This window comes from Hemicordylus capensis, chromosome 1, assembly GCF_027244095.1.
Source record: "Hemicordylus capensis ecotype Gifberg chromosome 1, rHemCap1.1.pri, whole genome shotgun sequence".
NCBI lineage: Eukaryota > Metazoa > Chordata > Lepidosauria > Squamata > Cordylidae > Hemicordylus > Hemicordylus capensis.
The window spans coordinates 19,675,007-19,697,881 of record NC_069657.1 but is presented as its reverse complement, the minus strand read 5'-3'; the positions used below and the strand labels follow the sequence as shown (position 1 = coordinate 19,697,881).

The window sequence follows — 22,875 nt, the reverse complement described above, 5'->3', positions numbered from 1 at the left end:
TTGCTCCTCCGCATTCGGATGTGTGACTACATGTGAGCATTGTCTTCTGGAAGATAGGCAATGGGGTCCTAACTCAGTGGTAGAGCTAATAGGAGCCAGAGGGAGGGAGTCAGCAGTTCTTGAGGACCAGCTGTCCAGACTAGCCATCTTTCTGGGCTTATAAAAGGGCTGCTGCTCTCCCCCTTTGGGAGAGCCACTTTGGGGGGCAATGTGGGCAAAGGCCAGGTGGTATTTTTTTGCTTCTGTGGGTTGTTTTTTTTTTTTTTTTTTTAAAAGAAATTGGGGTCTAACATTTTTAGGTCCTGGGTGTTTCAGATGTGTTTTGGTTTGTCTGGGGATGGGGAGACAGGGGTGTGTGTCCACTGACTGTGGAGTGGCTATTCCAGTGGTGGTGGAGAATAGAAGAAGTAAAGTCAGCAGGTCAGCAAGTCGTTACAGGGGAAGAGAAGTCAGAAATCTATTAGCTGTTTCCCCTTCTGGCTGTCCTGCCAGCTCTTTGACCTTGGGGAACAGTGCCAACCTCCCACAGACCCTCAACTTGTTCCTCTGTAATGCCAGGTCTGTCCAGAATAAGTTGGAAACCATCCATGATTTGATTCTGGATGAAGGGGCAGACCTGATATGTATTACAGAGACTTGACTGGGGGAGGCTGGTGGCCCAGTCTGGTCCCAGCTTCTCTCTCCAGAGTACTTTGCTGAGGAGCAGGTGCGGGGAGGTGAAGTGGCTGTGAATAAGAAGAACCTCTCCCTGACCAAGATCTCTGTGGAAGTGTCTGACCATATTGAATGTGTGTACCTAAGTTTGGGGACCAGGGATAGACTGGGATTTCTGTTGGTGTACCAATTGCCCCACTGCCCGATGGAGTCCCTAACTGAGCTGACAGACCTGGTCTAGGGTTTGGCATTGCAGTCACCCAGGCTTGTGGTGCTGGGGGACTTCAATGTCCACTTTGGGACCAATTTGTCTGGCGCGGCACAGGAGTTCATAGCGGCCATGACAACTATGGGCCTATCCCAAAGGGACTCGGGACCGACACACATTGCAAGTCACACGCTTGATCGGGTCTTTCACTCTGATCAGGGTGGTGTTCTGTGGGTGGGGACTCCTGTAATTTCCCCATTTTCATGGACATACCACCATCTGGTTAAGGTTGGACTCACAGTCACACCACACATTCTCAGGGGTGAGGGGCCCATTAGAATGGTCCATCCGAGAAGGTTATTGGATCCAATAGGGTTCCAAGAAGCCTGGAAGGGATTTAGTGTTGGCTCTGCTGGTGATCCTGTTGATGCACCAGGGCAGTAGACATGATCACTCTTAACCCACTTCCAAATTGGCCCCATGGTATACGGAAGAACTATGGGGGCTGAAGCGGCAAGGTAAATGACTGGAGCGCAAGTGGAGGAAGGCTTGACTTGAATCCAACAGATTACAACATAGAGCACATTTGAAGATCTATGCTCTGGCAATACTGGCGGCAAAGAAGCCATTCTTTTCAGCCCGTATTGCGTCTGCAAGTTTATGTCCAGTGGAGTTGTTCAGGGTTGTGAGAGGGCTAGTAAGTGCCCCTCCTCCGTTGAATCAGAATTTGGAACCATCTATTACCCGCTGTGATGTATTTAATGATTTTTGTGTGGATAAAATCTCTCGTATTCGGGCCGACTTGGATTTAGACCCCACAATTACTGCAGTGTTTGAATCGGAGGTATCCAGCGACTCCTCTTATGTGGTCAGGCTGGATCAGTTTAGGTTTGTGACTCGTGAGGAAGTGGACAAGTTGCTTGGAGCAATGTGGCTTACCACCTGTTCTCTTGACCCTTGCCCGACATGGCTAATACTAGCTGGCAGGGAGATTGTTGTAGAAGGCCTAGTAGAGATCCTAAATGCTTCTCTGAGGGAGGGCAGGATGCTTCCTTGTCTTAAAGAGGCAATTATTAGACCACTTCTTAAGAAGCCTGTCTTGGACCCCTCAGAGTTAAGCAACTATAGGCTTGTCTCCAACCTTCTGTGCTTGGGCAAGGTAATTTAGAAGGTGATGGCCTCCCAACTCCAGGCAGTCTTGGATGAAACTGATTATCTAGACCCATTTCAGACTAGCTTTCGTGCAGGCTATGGGGTGGAGACTGCCTCCGTTGGCCTGATGGATGATCTCCAATTGGGAATTGACAGAGGAAGTGTGACTCTATGGGTTCTTTTGGACCTCTCAGCGATATTTGATACTATCGACCGCAGTATTCTTCTGGAGCGTCTGAGGTGGTTGGGAGTGGGAGGCAGCAGTGGTTTTGCATGTGTGTGTAAGTAGCCTCTGTGATTTGTGGGAAGGCTGATGTACAGATGTAGCATGAAACCATGGTTTAGCTAAACAAATCATAGGGGCTATTCATAGGTGCATACAAAACTGGGCTAAGGGAGCCCAGCCCGGTTTTGCACACTCATGTGAACTGCTGGGATCGGGCCAGATCCCAGTGGCACCATGGCGGCCAACCCGCCTGGGACGCCTCCCTCCAAAACGGGGTTAGGAGAGCGAGCAATCTCCTAATCACGGCTGCCAGACTGCAGGGAGCCTAGGGAGGGAAGGGGGATTCCCATGGTGCACTGCACACTCGCATGGCGCTTTATGGTGTTTCTGGGGGCTGGGATGACACATTCCGGCCCCCAACCCTCCCCGCTGCCTGGCCACATGGGGGAACTGTCTGGACGTGCATGGGAGCGTGCCCAGCACAGGATGAGCGATCCTCTGCGGGGAAGGTAAGGCTAACCTGCCTTCCCTGAAACCGGCTCTGGAGCCCTTCTCACCAGTCATGAGAAAGGGCTCATGCTTTTAAACAGATCATGGTTTTGTGTTCTGTCTGAACCCATTCTTTGCTTCAGCTGATGATGAGCAGAGAGGGGTTAAACCAAAGGCTCGTATAGTTTGTCACGTTTTCTTGCAAAAGATGGAAAAAAGAAAGGAACTCAACTTCAAGCAATGTTTGAGGATGGTAGAAATGTCACCATATGTTTCCCTTGAGATTTAAAGTTCGTATAATGCACAGATGGCATGTTATCTATACTTCACTTAATATTTTCTGATAAGTACATGCTCCACCTGAGCCTCAGCAACCATCTTTGGTATCTGCAGATGTGATGGTACAGCGCAAGCGAATGGCATGGTTCCTTGTGCCACAAATAACGTGACAAACTATACGAGCCTTTGGTTTAACCCCTCTCTGCTCATCATCAGCTGAAGCAAAGAATGGGTTCAGACAGAACACAAAACCATGATCTGTTTAAAAGCATGAGCCCTTTCTCATGACTGGTGAGAAGGGCTCCAGAGCCGGTTTCAGGGAAGGCGGGTTAGCCTTACCTTCCCCGCAGAGGACCGCTCATCATGTGCTGGGCACGCTCCCATGCACGTCCAGACAGTTCCCCCATGTGGCCAGGCAGCGGGGAGGGTTGGGGGCCGGAATGTGTCATCCCAGCCCCCAGAAACACCATAAAGCGCCATGCGAGTGTGCAGTGCACCATGGGAATCCCCCTTCCCTCCCTGGGCTCCCTGCAGTCTGACAGCCGTGATTAGGAGATCGCTCGCTCTCCTAACCCCGTTTTGGAGGGAGGTGTCCCAGGCGGGTTGGCCGCCATGGTGCCACTGGGATCTGGCCCGATCCCAGCAGTTCACATGAGTGCGCAAAACCGGGCTGGGCTCCCTTAGCCCAGTTTTGTATGCACCTATGAATAGCCCCCATGATTTGTTTAGCTAAACCATGGTTTCATGCTACACCCCAGGGAAGGTGATACTGGCATGGGTATGTTCACATCACTTGTGCAGTTACATAGGAACACAGGAAGCTGCCATCTGCCAAGTCAGACCATGGGTCCATCTAGCTCAGTATTGTCTACACAGACTGGCAGCAGCTTCTCCAAGGTTGCAGGCAGGAGTCTCTCTCAGCCCTATTTTGGACATACGAGGGAGGGAACTTAGAACCTTCTGTATGCAAGCATGAAGATGTTCTTCCCAGAGTGGCCCCATCCCCTAAGGGGAATCTGTTACAGTTCTCACATATGTAATCTCCCATTTAAATGCAAACCAGGGCAGACCCTGCTTAGCTAAGGGGACAATTCAAGCTTGGTACCACAAGACCAGCTCTCCTGGTCTCCATCTAGACCATTTCCCAGACTGTGGACTGATTCCCAAACTGTGTACTGGGGTGCATTAAAATGCTGCCAGCAACAAATAGCAAAATAAAAACCTTCCAGGATCCCAAGGCACACACCCATACCCCTCTGCTGCGGGAAGATGATTCTGCCCCATCTCTCTGTTGGAATCTGCTTTGGATCATTCAGTCCGTTAGAGACAAAGAATTGCCTGCCTTAATTGTAGGCACACCCAGAACAATTGATTGATTTGATTGATTGATTAAGTGCCATCAAGTCAATGTCAGCTCTTAGCGACCACATTGATAGGTTCTCCCCAGGATGATCTGTCTTCAACTTGGCCTTTAAGGTCTCTCAGTGGTGCATTCATTGCTGTCGTAATCAAGTCCATCCACCTTGCTACTGGTCATCCTCTTCTTCTCTTTCCTCCAACTTTTCCCAGCATTATGGACTTCTTAAGGGAGCTGGGTCTTCGCATAATGTGTCCAAGGTCACACTTACACTTACACACAAATACTGTGGGAAGACTCCACTGGAGGCGAATAGTTCTTACACATTCTAAGGGCCAAATTACTTACCACGAATAGCTTATGATTGGCCCGTCCATGCTTGTTATCTCCCCCCTCCATGGGAATAACACGAGGAGCTGCCTTCTACTCAGTCAGATGATGGGCCTGTCTAGCTCTGCATTGTCGAGGACTCCAACCAGTGTTCCCTCTAACAGGGATTCCCAGATTTTGTTGACTACAAATCTCATAATTCCCAAGCAAAAGCCATTACAGCTGGTGATGCTGGGAGTTGTAGTCCACAACATCTGGGAATCCCTTGTGTCCCCAGCTGCTGTTGGGCTACATCTCCCATCATCCCATCAAAAGGAGAGTCGAGCTGGTCTTGTGGTAGCAAGCACGATTTGTCCCCTTAGCTAAGAAGGGTCTGCCCTGGTTGCATATGAATGGGAGACTTGATGTGTGAGCACTGCAAGATATTCCCTTCAGGGGATGGAGCCGCTCTGGGAAGAGCAGAAAATTTCAAGTTCCCTCCCTGGCTTCTCCAAGATAGGGCTGAGAAAGACTCCTGCCTACAACCTTGGAGAAGCTGCTGCCAGTCTGTGAAGACAATACTGGGTCAGATAGACCAATGGCCTGACTCAATATATGGCAACTTTCTATGTTCCTATCCCCAGACAGAATGGCAGGGCGTAAATATACCAAATACTTAAATAAAATTTGGTAATTCAGATTCATCTAAGTATTTCTAAGTCCTCTTCCAGGAGGTCAGTCATTGCTGGTGTGTTTGTGTGGGACTGGGACAGAAAATGAAACCACCCTTAATATTCCTAAGTGCATCAAGGCATTTGAATGCATGGCAGGCAGGCTGTTTTCCTTCTCTGAATTGGTTCAGTCATCAGTGTGTATAACTGAGATTGCGTGCTTGTGAAAGGAGAGGGGGAGAAAGGTGCAATGAATTATGAAAATTAGGGGCTCGGTGTCAGAAAGATGATGCGTCCTATTTTTATTCCTCGAAATTGCTAGCTTTCTGCAGCTGACTTTGCAAATGTAGCCTTTTCTTTGCTTGGCTCTCCGTCTGCGGGCGGCCATGGCCTTAGGCGCTGAAATCTGGGCTTTCCCCCTTGTTCTTGTTGACTGGGCAGGTTATGACCTTCAGGGAAGCACCTTGATCCCTAGGGCAAGGAATTGTGATTGAGAGACTTTCATCACCGCCATAGTTATGGGCCTGTAGTTTGTGTGTGTGTGTTTTTAATGCTCTCCCCCCCTCACCCTGCTTGAGATGTCCTTTTGATCTCCAATCTCCTCCTCCTCCTCCCAGCCTTACCTGCTTTAATCCACCCCATCTCATGGCCTCACATCTCCCTCCAGAGAGCCAGAGGGCATCCCAGGAAAGGGAGACAATGTATTTCATCCACCAAACTGTGGAATGTGCTGCCTTTTGTAGTCGTCTGGCTGCTTTGACACTGCTTGTCTGAGACACAATGGAGAACTGATGCAGTTTGGGGTGGGGGTGTGTGAAAGACCAGCATTCTGTAAGCTCTGGGCTAGAATATGCAGGTGATTAACCCAGCTTGGAGAAAAATCACAATTCCTCAGTCACTTGAAGCGGGGCTTTAATGTCCCAGAATTTTCTGCTAATCTGCTTGCAGCAGTGGAGCCCCTGAAATGTTGGCTCCAGCACTCCCTCCATCTCTGCTGAAGTTGTTACTCTTTCTTTTACCAGGTGACCCACTACTTCTTTATTCCAGAGCTTGCAAATGCCAGGTTCCAGGGAGCCATGGTGCCTAGAATTTTAACTGTTGCGCCTCTAGACTAGGATATTCAGAGCTAGCTATTTAATAAACTCAGGGACTGGTCTTGTGGCAAGGTAAATTGTGCCGTTGAGTCGGTGTCGACTCCTGGCGCCCACAGAGCCCTGTGGTTGTCTTTGGTAGAATACAGGAGGGGTTTACCACTGCCTCCTCCAGCACCGTATGAGATGATGCCTTTTAGCACCTTCCTGTATTGCTGCTGCCCAATATAGGGGTTCCCCATAGTCTGAAAAGCATACCAGCGGGGATTCGAAGCGGGCAACATCTGGCTTGCTAGTCAAGTCATTTCCCGCTGCGCCATTAGGTGGCTTGGTCTTGTGGTAGCAAGTATGAATGGTCCCCTTTGTTAAGCAGGGTCTGCCTTGGTTTGCATTTGGGCCAGTGACTGCATCTGCTTGCAGGCAGAAGGTCCCACGTTCAGTCCCTGGCCGCTCCAGGTAGGGCTTGGGAATGACTCCTGCCTGAAACCTTGAAGAGCTGCTGCTGCCTGTCAGTGCAGACAATACTGAGCTAGGTGGACTGATTCAGTAAAAGGGAGCTTCCTGTGTTCCTAATAAAACCTTTATTTGTCCCAGGCGGCCCTGTTTCTGTTCTAAGCAAGATACTTGGAAAGGGGACAAAAAGAAGCCCATTAACCTCCCCCCTCCACAACATCCATTACTAAGAGGCGGGTCTCATGATCAGTGAGACCCGCTTGGAAAGAGTTTGTGGGGAGAGTGGGCTACGCCCGCTCTCCCCACAGACAATCAGCAAGTCCTGCTTGGGCAGCCGGATTGGCTGCCCACACGACTGCCAGCTCCGTCACGGAGCCGCAGGGGGCTTGGGTGCTATTGTAAGTAATGTAAGTGCTATTGCTATTGGGAGTTCGCGGGCCACGCGGACCCTGGAATTGCCAGCATGCCCTGTGTGAGCGCATGGAGCATGCTGGAGAGACCCCCAAACCGGGAGGCTGCTTTTTAGCCTCCCGGTCGGGGGTCTCCTCGTGAGGTGGCGTGGAGCTGCCACGCAGCAGCACACAATCCATTAACCCCGGTTAGCAGAGCGCTCGCTCTGCTAACCTGGGCTAAGAGGAGGGCTTCTCAAGCTGGTTAGCTGCTTGTAAACCACCAGGCTCGCCTGCGTCCCTTGTCTGGCTCCTAACTTTTGGAGTTGGCTCCTAGGAACATAGGAAGCTGCCATATAACGAGTCAGACCATTGGTCCATCTAGCTCAGCAGGGGTGTCGTTATAATTGAGCAGAGGGGGGCCCCCTCCCCCTGCTCCACCCCTCTCTATTTTCTTCAATCTCTCTCTCACTCTGAGGGGCTGCCGGGGAGAGGGATGAGCCTGGTCCTCCTCTCCCCTAGCTACACCACTGTAGCTCAGTATTGTCTCCACCAGTGTTTCTCAACGTTTTTGGAGTCATGGACCAGTACATTATTCGTGTGCAGTTTCCCAGACCAGCAGTTAGTAAGGAGCATGCCCCCCTCACCCCCACTCCCAGGCAACTCCCCCAAAAAACAATTTCGGGCAGCTCTCTGGAGCTGATTTCCAGGCATCACTCACTGCTGGATAATGTTCATTTTCAAGGAGCCGGCCCGAAATTGGTTTTTTGGGGTGGGTGGTTTTTATTAGTGATGCCTCACGGACTGGTATCCAATACCTTGCAGACCGGCACTGGTCCATGGACTGGTGGTTGAGAAACACTGGTCTATACAGACTGGCAGCAGCTTCACCAGGGTTACAGACAGGAGTCTCTCTCAGCCCTATCTGGGGGTGCCAGGCTGGGAACTTGGGACCTTCTGCATGCAAGCAGGCAGGTGCTCTTCCCAGAGCGGCATATCTTCCAGTGCTCACATATGTAGTCTCCCATTCCATTGCTAAGCAGGCGGACCCTACTTAGCAAAGTGGACAAGTCATGCTTGCTACCACAAGACCAGCTCTCCTCCCAAGATCAAAGAAGATGTCTCAAGGCATTGTTTGTTTGTTTGTTTGTTTGTTTGTTTGTTTTGATCCACACCCTACCCAAGTCACAATCCTCAAGGGGCTAGTCACATTTCCATATTGCACTCATTCTCAAGAGAGCAAAACGGGAACAATGTAGTGGTTCATTTTCTTGCACAAGAATCCCCTTCCAAGCTCCAGCCCTTCATTGGAAATGGGAGTAGCAAGAGTACTGATGAGAAAAGAGGACTTCTTCTGCATGGTCTCTGTGCATCATACTAATGGGATCCATGCCTGCTCAGAGACCCACATTTGCCCTCCTAGAGATTGAGAGAGCTGTGTTAGGCGCTCCCAATAGCTCCACCCCTATTGTATCCATACGGCACACATCCCAACTTAGTACCTCAGTTTTTCACCCACCACCACAGTGATTGTGTCATTTACATATGCTCGGAGGAACTGGGGTGATTCACACGATCGTCCCTGGCCGGGGGTGGGGAGTTGCGGGAGGAAGGCCTACCTTCCCCCTAGGTGACCAAACTGTTCATAGGAACATAGGAAGCTGCCATATACTAAGTCAGACCATTGGTCTGTCTAGCTCAGTATTGTCTTCACAGACCGGCAGCTGCTTCTCCAAGATTGCAGGCAGGGGGTTCTCTCAGCCCTATCTTGGAGAAGCCAGGGAGGGAACTTGGAACCTTCTGCTCTTTCCAGAGTGGCTCCATCCCCTGAGGGGAATATCTTACCAGTGCTCACACATCAAGTCTCCCATTCGTATGCAACCAAGGCAGACCCTGCTTAGCTATGGGGACAAGTCATGCTTGCTACCACAAGACCAGCTCTCCTCTCTCACCGTACCTCCCATGCACTGTACAGTCCATCCTCACCGTACTTCCCATGCGCCCACATAGGCAGCCCTGCCGTGCAGCTCTGTGAAGCATGGACTAGGGCAGAGGGATCCGGGGCTGGAACTTCTTGTTCTGGCTTCCAGGTATCCTTAAATGCAGTGTGAGGCACATGTGTTGCATTGGGCATTCCCCCATCAAACAGGCGCTCTACACCAGGGATTCTCAATGTTGGGTCCCCAGATGTTATTGGACTTCAACTCCCATAATCCCCAGGTCCAGTGGCTTTTGGCTTGGGATTATGGGAGCTGAAGTCCAATAACATCTGGGACCCAATGTTGAGAATCCCTGCTCTACACGATACCAGGGTACCTCAGCTAAAAGCCAGGTTTGTTAAGGCCTTTGAGTCCTTGAGGATCCCGCTGCTTCCCATGACCAGCCTAACTCTGCTTGGGGCAGTCCAGGGCGAGCTCCCTGCTTGTGTGTAGAGCCTCACGGAGCCAGGTCTCATGATCAGTGAGACCTGGTTTGGTGGGGTGAGTGGGGAGAGCTTAGCCCGCTCTCCCTGCAGACGATTGCAGAGGGAGCCCTGGGTGGCCAGATCGGCCGCCCACACAATTGCCGGCTCCGTGACGGGGCTGGGGGGAGCGGGGGCCTCACGGCCCTTGGAAGCTCCAGCATGCCCTGCGCAAGCAGGCAGGGCATGCTGGCGAGACCCCCGGAGCTGGGAGGCGGCTTTTCACCTCTCCTCCGGGGGGGGGGGGGTCCTTGTGAGTAGCTGCACCGCGGCTACTCACAGTCCAGAAGCCTGGGTTTGCGGAGCACTCGCTCCACAAACCCCGGCTTTGGGGATGGCTTCAAAAGCGGGCTAGCCGCTTGTAAGCCACCGGGCTCACCTGCGAGCCCGGTGGTTTACACGATCAGCCAAAATCGGGCTGGGCTCTCCTAGCCTGATTTTTGCTGATTGTGAGAAGAGCCCCACAGTCTTCTTGCTATGTATGTTTTCAGGGTTGAATTTGCGAAGACTGAATTCAGTCCTGGCTTGACAGTATCTGTTGCATACAGGAAGAAACCAGTTGCCTCTCAGAAGGCCATAAGCCAGCAAATGATATTTAGAGGCATTCTGATTCTGAGCTTGGAGATAGCATATCCATTTATAGATAGCGTTTGTTGTAAACTGCCCAGAGTTTGGGGCAGTGTACAAATATACTAACTAAATTAACTAAATACAGCCGTCATGACTTGTAGTCATAAATAAATACCTCCATGAATTTATCTAATCTCCTTTTAGAGCCATCTGAACTCATGGCCACATCTTGTGACATGAATTCCATGAAGTAATATGCTGCGTGAAGAAGTCCTTTCCTTTCTCTGTCCTGATTCTCCTGCCAATCCATGTCATAGGATGGACCCTGATTTTAGTGTTACTGCAGAAGGAGAAAAACTACTCTACTACTCTAGGAAAGACCTGGGATGGATCCTATGGCCAGAGCTAAACAGATTGGGCTGAGACCAGCATTGCTGTGTATGTAAATCGGCTGTCATGGGGCATCGCAGGCAGTGTTCCCTCTAACAGGGATTTCCAGATGTTGTTGACTACAACTCCCATAACCCTCAAGCAAAGACTATTGCAGCTGAGGATGCTGGGAGTTATCGTCAACAGCATCTGGGAATCCCTGTTAGAGGGAAGACTGATCCCAGGGCAAGGCACCTGTGGATCAGACCTCTTTTTGGCTAGCCAGGTGACCATGTGGGGCAGGTGGGGGGAGGATGGATATGTGTTAAGTGGGGGGGGGTTGTCAGAGGGAGCGCTCACACTCTTGGTTCATGGCAGTTGCCAGGCATGGGAAATGTGTTGCTGAGGGACCCTTCCTCTGGGATTTCATGCATCTAGCAACTGGGCTGAGTGACAACGGCCCTCCAGCCCTTCATGCATGTCTCCATTGCCAGACACTCTCATTGGCAAATAGGGACATAGGAAGCTGCCATATCCTGAGTCAGACCATAGGTCCAGCTAGCTCAGTATTGTCTACACAGACTGGCAGCGGCTTCTCCAAGGTTGCAGGCAGGAATCTCTCTCAGCCGTTTCTTGGAGATGCTGCCAGGGAGGGAACTTGGGACCTTCTGCTCTTCCCAGAGCAGCTCCATCCCCTAGGGGATTAGCTAAGGGGACAAGTCATGCTTGCTACCACAAGATCAGCTCTCCTCTCAATGTTAGTGGGAGGAGCTTGCACACAAAACCCAGGTTATACCAGTGGCAGAATTGGACGACACAGTGCCACCTTCTAACCTCAGGATTCAGCAGCAAAACCCACTACAAACTGAAGTTTCAAATTCAGGCTTGGGAGCGGAACTGACGGTTGGTTGGGTGATGAAACCCCGGTTTGATGCATTTGGATGACCACAAATCCAAACCTCTGGCATGTTTATCTCTGGTTTGGCATTATGTCCAAACGCAGCCTATATGACTCATTATGATAGATATCTCTTAGTTTCTAGATTCAGAGTATCAGTCTTGGCTCACATCATTTCTTGGACTCAAGGTATTGTTCTGAAGACATACGGAAGAAATTTCTAATGCTGAAGGTAGCATCCTCTTGGGGTCAGGATGAAACATGATGACCTTAGTAACCGTTTGTGTTCTAACCATAAAGCGTCATAGAAAGGAAAATATGGTTTATCTGTGTATTTAGAGAGCTGCATGCACTTAAGAGTCTTCTTATAATGCAGTGCATTTTTTGAAGTGGCAGCCTCTTCTTTGTATTTTTGCACAGCAAAGATTCTTTCCTGTGCCCCCTTGGTGGTATGTCAAGGTTGGAGGAAGCTCTCTAGCACATACTGCTAGCTTCATACAGCTTTTATGGGGAGGCAGTCCTAAACGTGTCACCTACAATACACTCTTTCCCTTTTGAAGCAACTGCTTCTTTTATTTTAAGCCTCGCTTATTTTTTAGGACTGTCTTTTCATATTCGTATCAACATGGGTGGATGCGGAGAGGGGGAGAGAGAAAGCCAAGCACTGAAATAAGAGGGCCACTTTTCAGAGCGAACATGTCTGAGGGATGCCATATTCCTAGCAGTGAAGTTCTCTCCCCTGCCAGCCAGAGAAGCTTCAGTGGCTATTTAACCCCTTTGTTCTTTGGAGAAAAATGTACAATGCTGCATGCTGATAAATATTTCCTGAGATGGGTAAAATGTGCAATTATATTTGGGGACAGCATAAGCTTTCTGGACTGGTATCCCTTTGAGGAACACGTATTTGTCTGTTCTAGTGTGTCAGTGTGCTGTTCTCAATATATTTGTCTGAGCCAGACTTTGCATGTCAGCCTTGGTTGCTCTGTGGTGTATTTGTTGGGGATGTTTTAGTCCAGGAGCCAGGTCCACAAATTCTGGCCATCTCTACCATCTCAGGGAATGAATGCTCATAGTGATTTTAGGCAATGTCTACCACCACCACCACCCCAAGAGATGGAAAGCAGGTGATACTGTTGTTTGCACACAGTTTTCTCTGTTATCACTTGTTCTTTATTCCTACCCCCAAATGAGGGTAAAATTGCAGTCATTATTGCACAGAGACATTGAGGTCATTCACACAATCAAAAACTGTGTTCTACCCGGTTTTGGGAGCTATGTGTACTCCCAATTTTTGATTGTGTGAAAACAAGGTTAGAGGAAAACCTGGGTAGACGTGATTGTGTGGAAGCAAGGTTAGAGGGAAACCTGGGTAGCTTTTTCTCCTACCTTGCTTCCACACAATCACTTCTACCCAGGTTTTCTTCTAACCTTGCTTCCACACAATCAAAAATTGGGAGTACACACAGCTCCCAAACCTGTGTAGAACACAGTTTTCGATTGTGTGAATGACCTCAGTTTTTGATTGTGTGAATGCCTTCATAGGGTGTGGGTGAGAGAGTTGTGGTAACTAAGGACAAATTGTTGTAGTCTCTCCATGGAGTAATCTTTGGAGAACATTCCCGACAATTTCTGTCTATTTGACTATTTATTTATTTATTTGGCATATTTGTATACCACCCAAAATTCACGTCCCTGGGCAGTTTACAATAAAACAGCACAAATTAAAAAACAAAGTTAAAGCATCAAAACAATTAAAAACTGTGATAGATTCTGTAAGTCTAATTGAAAGACCTAATGAATACAAGGCTTTTCTCACGAGCAGACTGACGCAGGCTCAGGCTGCCCAGCCTGGGATCTGCGTGGATCCTGGCATTGACCACCAGCAGACCCAGCTTTATACCCCAGCCTTTTACCGAGGTTAAGGATGTGAGTGCACCCTTAACCCCTGCTCTGAGGTTGCATGACACAGAGGAGCTATTCTGACAGAGGAGCTAGCCTCTGCTAGGCCGATTTCTGCTGATCGTCAGAACCACCGGGCTCGCAGCCAAGCCCAGTGGTTCTGGAGCGGCTAACCCGCTCCTGTAGCCCGCCCCTTAGCCCGGGTTTGCGGAGCGAGCACTCCGCAAACCTGGGCTATCTGCTCGTGAGTAGCCGCGGTGTGGCTCTGCGGCATGGCTACTCGCAAGTAGACCCCTGAGCGGGAGGCGAAAAGCCACCTCCCAGCTCCGGGGGTCTCCCCAGTATGCCCTGCGCGCTCGTGCAGGGCTTCCGGGGGCCACGCAGCCCCCACTCCCCCCAGCCCCCGCAGGCTGCGTCTCGGAGCCAGCAATCGTGTGGGCAGCCGATCTGGCTGCCCAGGGCTCCCTTCCCGCTCACTGCAAGAAACGGGGTCTCACGGATTGTGAGACCCGGTCCAGAGACAGGCACTTAGAGTGCCCGTCCTATGGGGGTATCCCCCAATGTGCCATGCTTGTTGCATGGTGCATTGTGGGATACGTGAAGGCCAGAACACATTGTCCCGGCCTCTGGAGATCTACACTGCGTGAGCAGCACAGATCGAGGTGGTTCCTATGATCAGTGGGAGCCACCTGGGGAACCACCTCTCTTCGCACATGAGCAGACAGTCTGCTCTGGGCAGTCACAGCGGCTGCCCATACGACTGCCGACTCCATCACGGAGCCGGCAGGGGCTGGAGAGTTCGGGGGCCACGCAGCGCCCGGAAGCTCCAGCATGCCCTGCGCAACTGCGCAGGCCATGCTGGAGAGGCATCCAAGCCAGGAGGCTGCTTTTCAGCCTCCCAGTTGGGGGTCTCCTCGTGAGTAGCCGCAGCACGGAGCCACACCGCGTCAACTCATGACTGCAAAAACCGGGTTTGCAGAGCGCTCGCTCTGCAAACCCAGTTTAAGCACCAGACTACTTAAGTGGGTGACCCACTTAAGAACCACCGGGCTTGCAGCCGAGCCTGGTGGTTCCCACGATGGTAGAAAATTGGGCTAGCAAAGGCTAGCCCAATTTTCTACCATCGTGTGAATAGCCTCACCGTGTAGGAGTGTGGACTGCGCTTCCCGCTACTGTTGAAGGATCATCCGGGGCGAAGGTAAGTTTCATGCAGCCTTCCCCCCGCCTGCTCCTGCTCCCCCCTCCCAGTTGTGTGCATAGCCTTTACATGTGTCTTAACAGTCTTTTTAAAAGCTGTCAGAGATGGGGAGGCTCTTATTTTAGCAGGGAACACATTCAAAAGCCTCAGGGCAACAATGAAAACCCTGAGGCTATTCCCACGATCACTGGAAAGCGGTTAAGCTCCCTTAGCCCACTTTCCAGTGATCGTTGGAACCACTGGGCCCATGGGTGAGCCTGGTGCTTCCAAGGCGAATAACCCGCCTAAATCCCCCTACCCTTAAACGAGGCACACAGCAACACCCAAGTAGACCCCCGACCGGGAGGCTACAAGCAGCCTCCTGGTCTCGGGGGTCCCCCCAGAATGCCCCACATACTCACGCGGGGGATCCTGGGACTTCCGGGGGCTGAGTGGCCCCCGATCCCTGCAGCCCCCACTGGCTCCATGATGGAGCCGGTAGTCGTGTGGGCGGCCAATCCGGCCGCCCACGGCCGCAGTAGTGATTGAGGCGACTCTCACGACCGCCAAAAAGTGGGTAAGGGAGCCTAGCCTGTTTTTTCATGGTTGTGTGCTACAATGGGAGCAGCACGGCTCCTGGCAGCAACCCCCCGCTAATTCCCCCTCCCCTTAGCCCCGGTTAGCAGAGCGAGCGCTCAGCTAGCCTGGGTTTTTTGGTCATGTGTTGCCGCAGAGCAGCACCGCACTGCAGCAACACATGAGGAGACCCCCAGTCGGGAGGCTGCAAGCAGCTTACCAGGTTCGGGGGTCTTTCCAGGATGCCCCGTGTGCTCGTTCGAGGCATCCTGGAACTCCCAGGGGCCGTGCGGCCCCCGATCCCCACAGCCCCCACCAGCTCCGTAATGGAGCCAGCAGTCGTGTGGACGGCTGATCTGACTGTCCAGGCCTTCCTGCCTGCTTGACTTCCCGTTGAGACTTCCTGGTGAGACTTCCTGCCTGCAAACCACTTCCCGGTGAGTCTCACTGACTGTGAGACTCGCCTCCCTGTCTGCAGGGAGAGCTGACTAAGCCCACTCTCCCCGCAAAGTCCAGTAAGGCTCTACACGCTGCTCGTGTGTAGATCCTCCCTGGGTAGCCACCAGATGAGTTGGCGGCAACTGCAGACGGACCTTCCCAGATAATCTCAATAGGCTGCAGGGTTTATAACAACAACGGATATTTATATACCACTGTTCACCAAAAGCTTCCAAAGTGGTTTACACAGAGAAATAATAAATAAATAAGATGGATCCCTGTCCCCAAAGGGCTCACAATCTAAAAAGAAAGACAAGATAGACACCAGCCACAGTCACTGGAGGTCCTGTGCTGGGGGTGGAGAGGGCCAGTTACTCTCCCCCTGCTAAATAAAGAGAATCACCATGTTAAAAAGATGCCTCTTTGCCCAGTTAGCAGGGGAGAGAAGGTGTTCTCTTAAATGCTCTGGACCTAAACCATTCCTCTGACAATATTGATAAAATTATATTGTAGTTTTTGTGTGTTTAAAACTTTTAAAAGCTCTTAAAATACTATTGCAAGTTTGTTTGGTGCAGACCTGATGGTCAGGACGATAAAAGCATGATAACACACTGAAAACTGAAAGTCTTGCAATGCCGTCACCTATTTCCCATCCCTAGGGGTGTAGACCTGTCAAAAAATGACCATGAGCATTTATCCCCCCTACATGGTACTGGCCACCTCAGCTTCTCATGTACTATTGCATTTGCGAAGTGGGGACAGGTGCATGGAACGTTCCATCTCTAAAGACAATGGCTCGTGGTGAGCTCCGTGTGTCCACTGTGCGGCTGTTGTGTACTTGGAAGTCTTGTTGGTTTTAGTGGCACATGGGCCAGTGGTGTGCCGGCATGCTTTAGCAGACTGAGTCCTGGATTTAGACTGGGAGACCTGGATTTGAATCTCAGTCACGAAGCTTGGGCCAATCTCGGGGCTCAGGAAATCCACTAGTCTACTTGTCTGTGACGAGTGAAAAATTATGCCTGATGCGTGAAAAAGATCCTGATGAGTAACGTACCAACAGAAATGTACCAAGTAAATTTTTTTTGGTCTGGCTCCTGAACAGAGCCAACATTTCTTGACCCCTGGCCAATCTCTATAGTCTGGTTCACATTAAAGATGCCAGTCAAGTTGGCCAGGTTCAAGCCCAGAAACGAGCTTCAGTTTAAAGATGAAGCAATACTGAGAATGCCAGAATTTTTATCTGGCTTGAATTTAAAGTCTGAGCTGAGGAATTCCTGACCTCAAATAGTTAACTTTAAAAAGAGAGAGGAATATTTAGCTTGAGAAGCTGTGATCAGTTGTCACCGATATGATTCTCTTACATTTAGTACAGGGAGAGCAACCGACCCTATCCAGCCCCAGCACAGCATCTCTCCAGTGGCCATTGCTGTTGTCTAACTTGTGTTTCTTTTTTATTGTGAACCCTTTGGTGGACTGGGAACCACCTTATTTATTTATTACTTGTCTGCGTAAACTTCTTTGGTAAGTTTTTGTTGAAAAGTGGTATTTGAGTATTTGTAGTAGCAGTAGTTAAAAGCCAAATCCATTCATTCATGATGACTTGCAGGTGAAAGTGATGGTGAGGATTTGCCCCTCGCAAGGAACACATGACACATCGGAATCCATGTCATTTCTGAAGGTGGACCCACGGAAAAAGCAGATCACCCTTTACGACCCGACCGCAAGCGGTCCTTCCAACACAGGGCACCGAAGAGGAGCTGTGGCCGTCCCAAAGATGTTTGCCTTTGATGCGGTCTTTCCCCAGGATGCTTCCCAGGTACCGGAGCTGAACATATGAAGCTAATCATTTGGGTCGCTGCCACGGCATTTTAATTCTAGCAAGAGAATTTTTTGCAGCTTTTAGGGGATTTCCCCCCCTTTGGATTAGTTGGTTTAATTACTGGGAAGGCATGCTAATTAATAGTCAGTGCGCAAGGTCTCACGCTGGTTTAATTTAGCCCAGATGTGAAATTAAGAAGCAATATCTGTGGAGATAATTCTACTCAGTGCCTACTTTTCCCTGTACTTCCTTGTGTTATTTAAAGCAAAACACACATACAACAGTTGCAGTTGCTGTTCAAATCAATGGGTGCCTCTAAGGCTCAGTTTTGGCAGAGTATTTCTATGCATGGGGTTATCTGTGCTTTCTCAGGAAGTATTTTGCGTCAAGTGGGTGCTTCAGGTATTTAGCTGAATAGAAATGTCGTTTTCGTAGCATGGCTGCAGGGCAGTGACGCTGGCGTTCAGCAATGTGAGCTGCAACTTGCTTAGGGGTATGCTTGCTTAGGAGTATGCTCAGGTCTGGGCTGCACACACAACAGAAGTCGGTGGTAGTAATGCTGAAGTGGTTGAATGGACTGTACCACTCCAGACTGCAGGTGGGGGAGATCACAGTTTGGAATGCTCCCCTGTGTTGGAAAACTCCCTGTAAATAAATAGAACTAGCAGAGGGAGAAAGGATTTATCCTAGCCCTCTCTCTGAAATACCAATTTTCTAGTTCCAGATATATATTTTTTCCATGGGGAAGCATGCAAAAATGTGATCTCACCTGAAATGATGATGATGATGACATTTTATATCTCGCTCTTCCTCCAAGAAACCCAGGGCGGTGTACTACATAATTAAGTTTCTCCTCACAACAACCCTGTGAAGTAGGTTAGGCTGAGAGAGAAGTGACTGGCCCAGAGTCACCCAGCTAGTATCATGGCTGAATGGGGATTTGAACTCGGGTCTCCCCGGTCCTAGTCCAGCACTCTAACCACTACGCCATGCTGGCTCTGATGCAGTCTATCCTATCACTTCATGATGCTGCCATCTCATCCCTACTTCATTCTATTGTGTGCGTAGACTGGTCCTCCGTTTAATTCAGTGGGGGCTAGAAGTAAGTATTAAGAGCACTGCACTTTATTTATTTAGCTAGCACATTTTTATACCTCTCAATATATAAATCTCTGGGCAGTTTACAATTTTAAAACAGAAAAACAATTAAAACAGCTAAAAATATAGATAAAAATATCTTTAAAACTTAAACTTTAAAACTAAGGACTAAAAGCCTGATTAAACAAGAATATTTTCAAATTTTTCTTTAAAAACATCCAGGGATGGGGAGGCTCTAATTTTGTTTGGGAGGGCATTCCAAGAGTTTCCAGAACCTAAGGGGTATACTTGTGGGTCAAATGGGCCATAAGCCAGAATTTGGCTTTTTTAAAGCCAAATCTGGCCACCTGAAGGGCAACCCTAGAAAAGGCCTGGTTTGCATGCATAGGACTGCTGTATATCATCTGTGGAGATAGTAGCGAAGTCCAACAAACCAGGACAGTTTGCAGTGTAAACCAAACTTTACAAGATGTCCCAGAATACTCTGAAAGATGCATGGATACCTGGGCAGAGGTGCAGGGGTTCTCAGTACACATGTGAGTTTCCTAAAAAAAGGTTTCCTAAAGATAGACATTCTTCTTTAAAATGCTGTGCTGAATTGTGGTTGGACTCCAGTGCTTCCATTCATGCCATGAATAGCCAATTATTGATTCCTAGAGCAGCAAAAAAGAGGCAGGGCCATAGCTCAGTGGTAGAGTACCTGCTTTGCATACAGAAGGTCCCAGCTTCCTGTCTCCTGGAGAATGCTGCCCATCAGAATAGACGATACTGAGCTAGATGGACTAATGGTCTGATTCGTGCAGTTCCATATTTTCAGAGGGTAAGGGACTAAACTGAAGTATTATTTTGTTTCTTTAGGACCACCTCACTGTTCCCTGTAAGAGGGAATCCCAGATGTTGTTGACTACAGTTCCCAGAATCCCTAGTTGCAGAGGGCTTTGGCTGCTGGGAGTTGTAGTCAACAACATCTGGAATTTTCTGTAAGAGAGAACACTGGACCACCCCCTCCAACTCTGTAGATTATCCCTTCCCCCCTCACTCCCCTTTTCATCCATTATTTTTTATTTATTTATCTTTACATTTATATACCGCCTTTCGTTAAAAGTCAACTCCAAGGCGGTATATAAATGTAATTTTGTACCTCCTTTCCTTTGACTGAGGGCTAAGGAGAGTAATATAACCTTCTCCTTAATTCATATTTTCCTCTTCTCTTATTAGTTTGAGCTGCATGTTCAAGTTTTTTTTTAAAGGTTTTTTGCTAACAGTGAGAAAAAATGATACTATGCTCAATTTAATTTATCAAAGCCCAGTGCGTCCTGGGCTAGTCTCAAATGGACAAACACTATCCTCTTCTCCCTTGGGGAGAAGGCTTGAATCTCACCAAGACAAAGAGATGGTTCACACATGATGACCAAACCATGATTTCACTATGGGCTCACACACTGACGATCAGCAAAAATCGGGCTAGATCATCAGAACCACCGGGCTCGCAGCCGAGCCCAGTGGTTCTGGAGTGGCTAACCCGCTCCTGTAGCCCACCCCTTAGCCCGGGTTTGCGGAGCGAGGAGAGTGGGCTTAGTCCGCTCTCCCCATAGGTGAACTGCCACTCATAGCTGGGCGGCCGGATCGGCTGCCCACACGGCTGCCGGCTCCATCATTGAGCCGGCGGGGGCTGAGGGGATTGGGGACTACGCGGCCCCCGGGAGTCCTAGGCTGCCCCGTGCGAGTACACGGGGCATCCTGGAGGGACCCTCAAGCCCGGGAGTCTCCTTGTGTATTGCCGCAGCGCGGCAGCACATGAGCAACCAAATGGGGTTAGCAGAATGCTAGCTCCGCTAACCTCATTTAAGGGGAGGGCTACTTTAGGTGGTTTGCTACCGAGAGCCGTGTAGCTCCCGTGGCAGCAAACGACCAGGAGAAATCAGGCTAGGCTCCCTTAGCCCGATTTCTCCTGGTTGTGTGAATAGTTTCTGTGTGTTTATGACAACCATATTTTGGCCATTAGATATATGCCAGGCCAGTGACAGTGACAACCAATTGGGTAGAGGGCAAGAAGGAGAAGGGACTGAACCAAGGACTGGTTGAGATAGGAGAAATAAGTGGATTCTGAGCTGGGAATCGGAAGCAGTGGACATTTCGCAACATGGCTGAGCAATTTCCATTTATTTGGAACACTGCTTTTAACATCAGCTATGGAGAGCAGAAAAAGCAGTGTTAATGTCAACTCAGAATTTAAACACATCAAAGAGATTATACTTTGGACATTGGATTTAAGTTGCTTTTCAAACTAGAGCAAAACCTCATTTGGAATACACATCTGACTTTCAAAATCCTAAGTATTTGACCATTTTAAATATTTGACTGGCTTTGAAGTAGAGCATATAGTTCTTACCAGACTCCCTAAAGAATTAATTGGCAAAATGCTCAGTTTTCTGACCTTTTAAGGAAAAACTAGTTGACCCTGCACAGAGCATCTATGCAGTTGTGCACTGAGCCTGTGGCATTTTCCCGCAGCTCTCTCACTCGCTCTCCCCCCTCAGCTCGCTCGCTCGCTCTCCAGCTCTCTTGCTCGCTCTCCCCCCACAGCTCTCTTGCTCGCTCTCCTCCCCACAGCTCGCTCGCTCGCTCTCCTCCCCGCAGCTCACTCGCACTCTCCCCCGCAGCTCGCTCGCTCTCCCCCCCGCAGCTCACTCGCTCGCTCTCTTCCCCCGCAGCTCGCTCGCTCTCCCTCCCGCAGCTCGCTCGCTCGCTCTCTTCCCCCGCAGCTCTCCCCATTGGGCGGGCCAGGGCCAGGCCATCCCGCCGCTGTCTCTTACCTCCTCCTCCCGGCTGGTAGGGCTTTGCCTGCTGTCTGCCCACCTCCTCGCCGCTGCCATTATTTCTCCCCGCCACCACCTCATCTTCCTGGCCAGCGGGGCTTCGCCCGCCATCCACCCACCTCTTCTGGCCAGAGGGGCTTCTCCTGCCGGCCCTCCACCTCTGCATCCTGACCGCCACCATTATTTCTCTCTGCTTCAGTGCTGGAACTCTCGCACACTCTAGAGCATCTGCGCATTGATACTCTAAGGAGATCTCACCTTAGAGATCTCCCCACTCTCACCTGAGCTGCACTCCTCCTCCTCCTCCTCCTCCTCCTCCTCCTCCTCCATCCCATTGCTTCCATTCACCTCACCCTTCTTGGTCATGGCTGCAGCACTGCTTCCGCCTATTGGCCAAGCTTCAGCCCCCATCCCTAGAGACCTCCCCACCCTCACCTGAGCCCCACTCCTCCCCCCAGGAGCAGCAGCAGTGGTTGACCGGGCCATTCCTCACTGCTGCTGCCACCATGGCCGTTTGTTCCCCTCAGGCCACTGACAGGCCCAGGCCCATCCCTTGCCTGCCTGCCTCCCTCTGACAATGACCTCATTAGTCCCAAACAGCAGCAGTGGTTGACTGGGTCCTTCCTTTTTGATAGTGCCACCATGGCCACTCATTCCCCTCAGGCTGCTGACAGGCTCAGGCCTGTCCCTCGCCCTTCCTTCTGTCTCTCTTCCCCCTCTCTTCTTTTTCTCTCTTTCTCTCTCCTCCACTTGCTCTTCCCTACTCTTTCTTTCCCCTCCCTTCATGTTTGTTCTCTCTCTCCCTCCCGCCATGAGTTAACAGATTTTGTTGATCTTGTTTCCTCATTTAATTCACACAATGGCATCCTCCTTCTCTTGAAGGGGCTCTTTCCTCCCTCACGACCCATCTTTTTGCAGACCCCTGCCTGCTATCCTTTTATAGATAGATAGATAGATAGATAGATAGATAGATAGATAGATAGATAGATAGATAGATAGATAGATTCCTCTCCTTTACAATCAAGAACATCTTCCGACCAGTAACAGTTGCATTCCAACTGACCTTAACCATCACAGGCTCCTCTTCCTTGTCTGCATAGGGACTCCCCACTGCCCAATCACCACAGTGCCACAGGCTCCTCCTCCCTATCTGCATATGGACTCCCCACTGCCCATTCAGGTGCTTCTGCTTGCAAACTCTGTCAACCAATCACCTCCTTTCTACCACGTCCCCACGCATGGCCCATCTTGGAGAATTAATAATATAGATATGGATCTAGAATGCAAAAACCCCAAATTTCCCCCACACTTCATTCTAATACATTTCCCCCCTTAGTACTGGAGGTCGTTCTCACTGCCAGCTCTACCTAGGCTAGCACAACTCTACCCAGGTAGCTGCTCATGAGAACCACTGGGATGGGTCCCGATCCCGGTGCTCCTCCGCCGGGTGGCCTAGGTTTTTTTACCCGGGCT

At 50.1% G+C, this 22,875-nt stretch overlaps 1 protein-coding gene across 3 annotated transcripts in view; it reads left to right on the top strand.

Annotated features, from left to right (window-relative positions):
* Positions 1-22,875, top strand: part of KIF26A (kinesin family member 26A) — a 240,406-nt gene that overhangs the window by 185,529 nt on the left and 32,002 nt on the right. For all 3 annotated transcript variants that reach the window (XM_053282826.1, XM_053282825.1, XM_053282827.1), the window contains one exon: positions 17,273-17,482. In XM_053282826.1, coding sequence (XP_053138801.1) covers positions 17,273-17,482 — 210 coding nt within the window. The remainder of the gene's footprint in view (positions 1-17,272; positions 17,483-22,875) is intronic.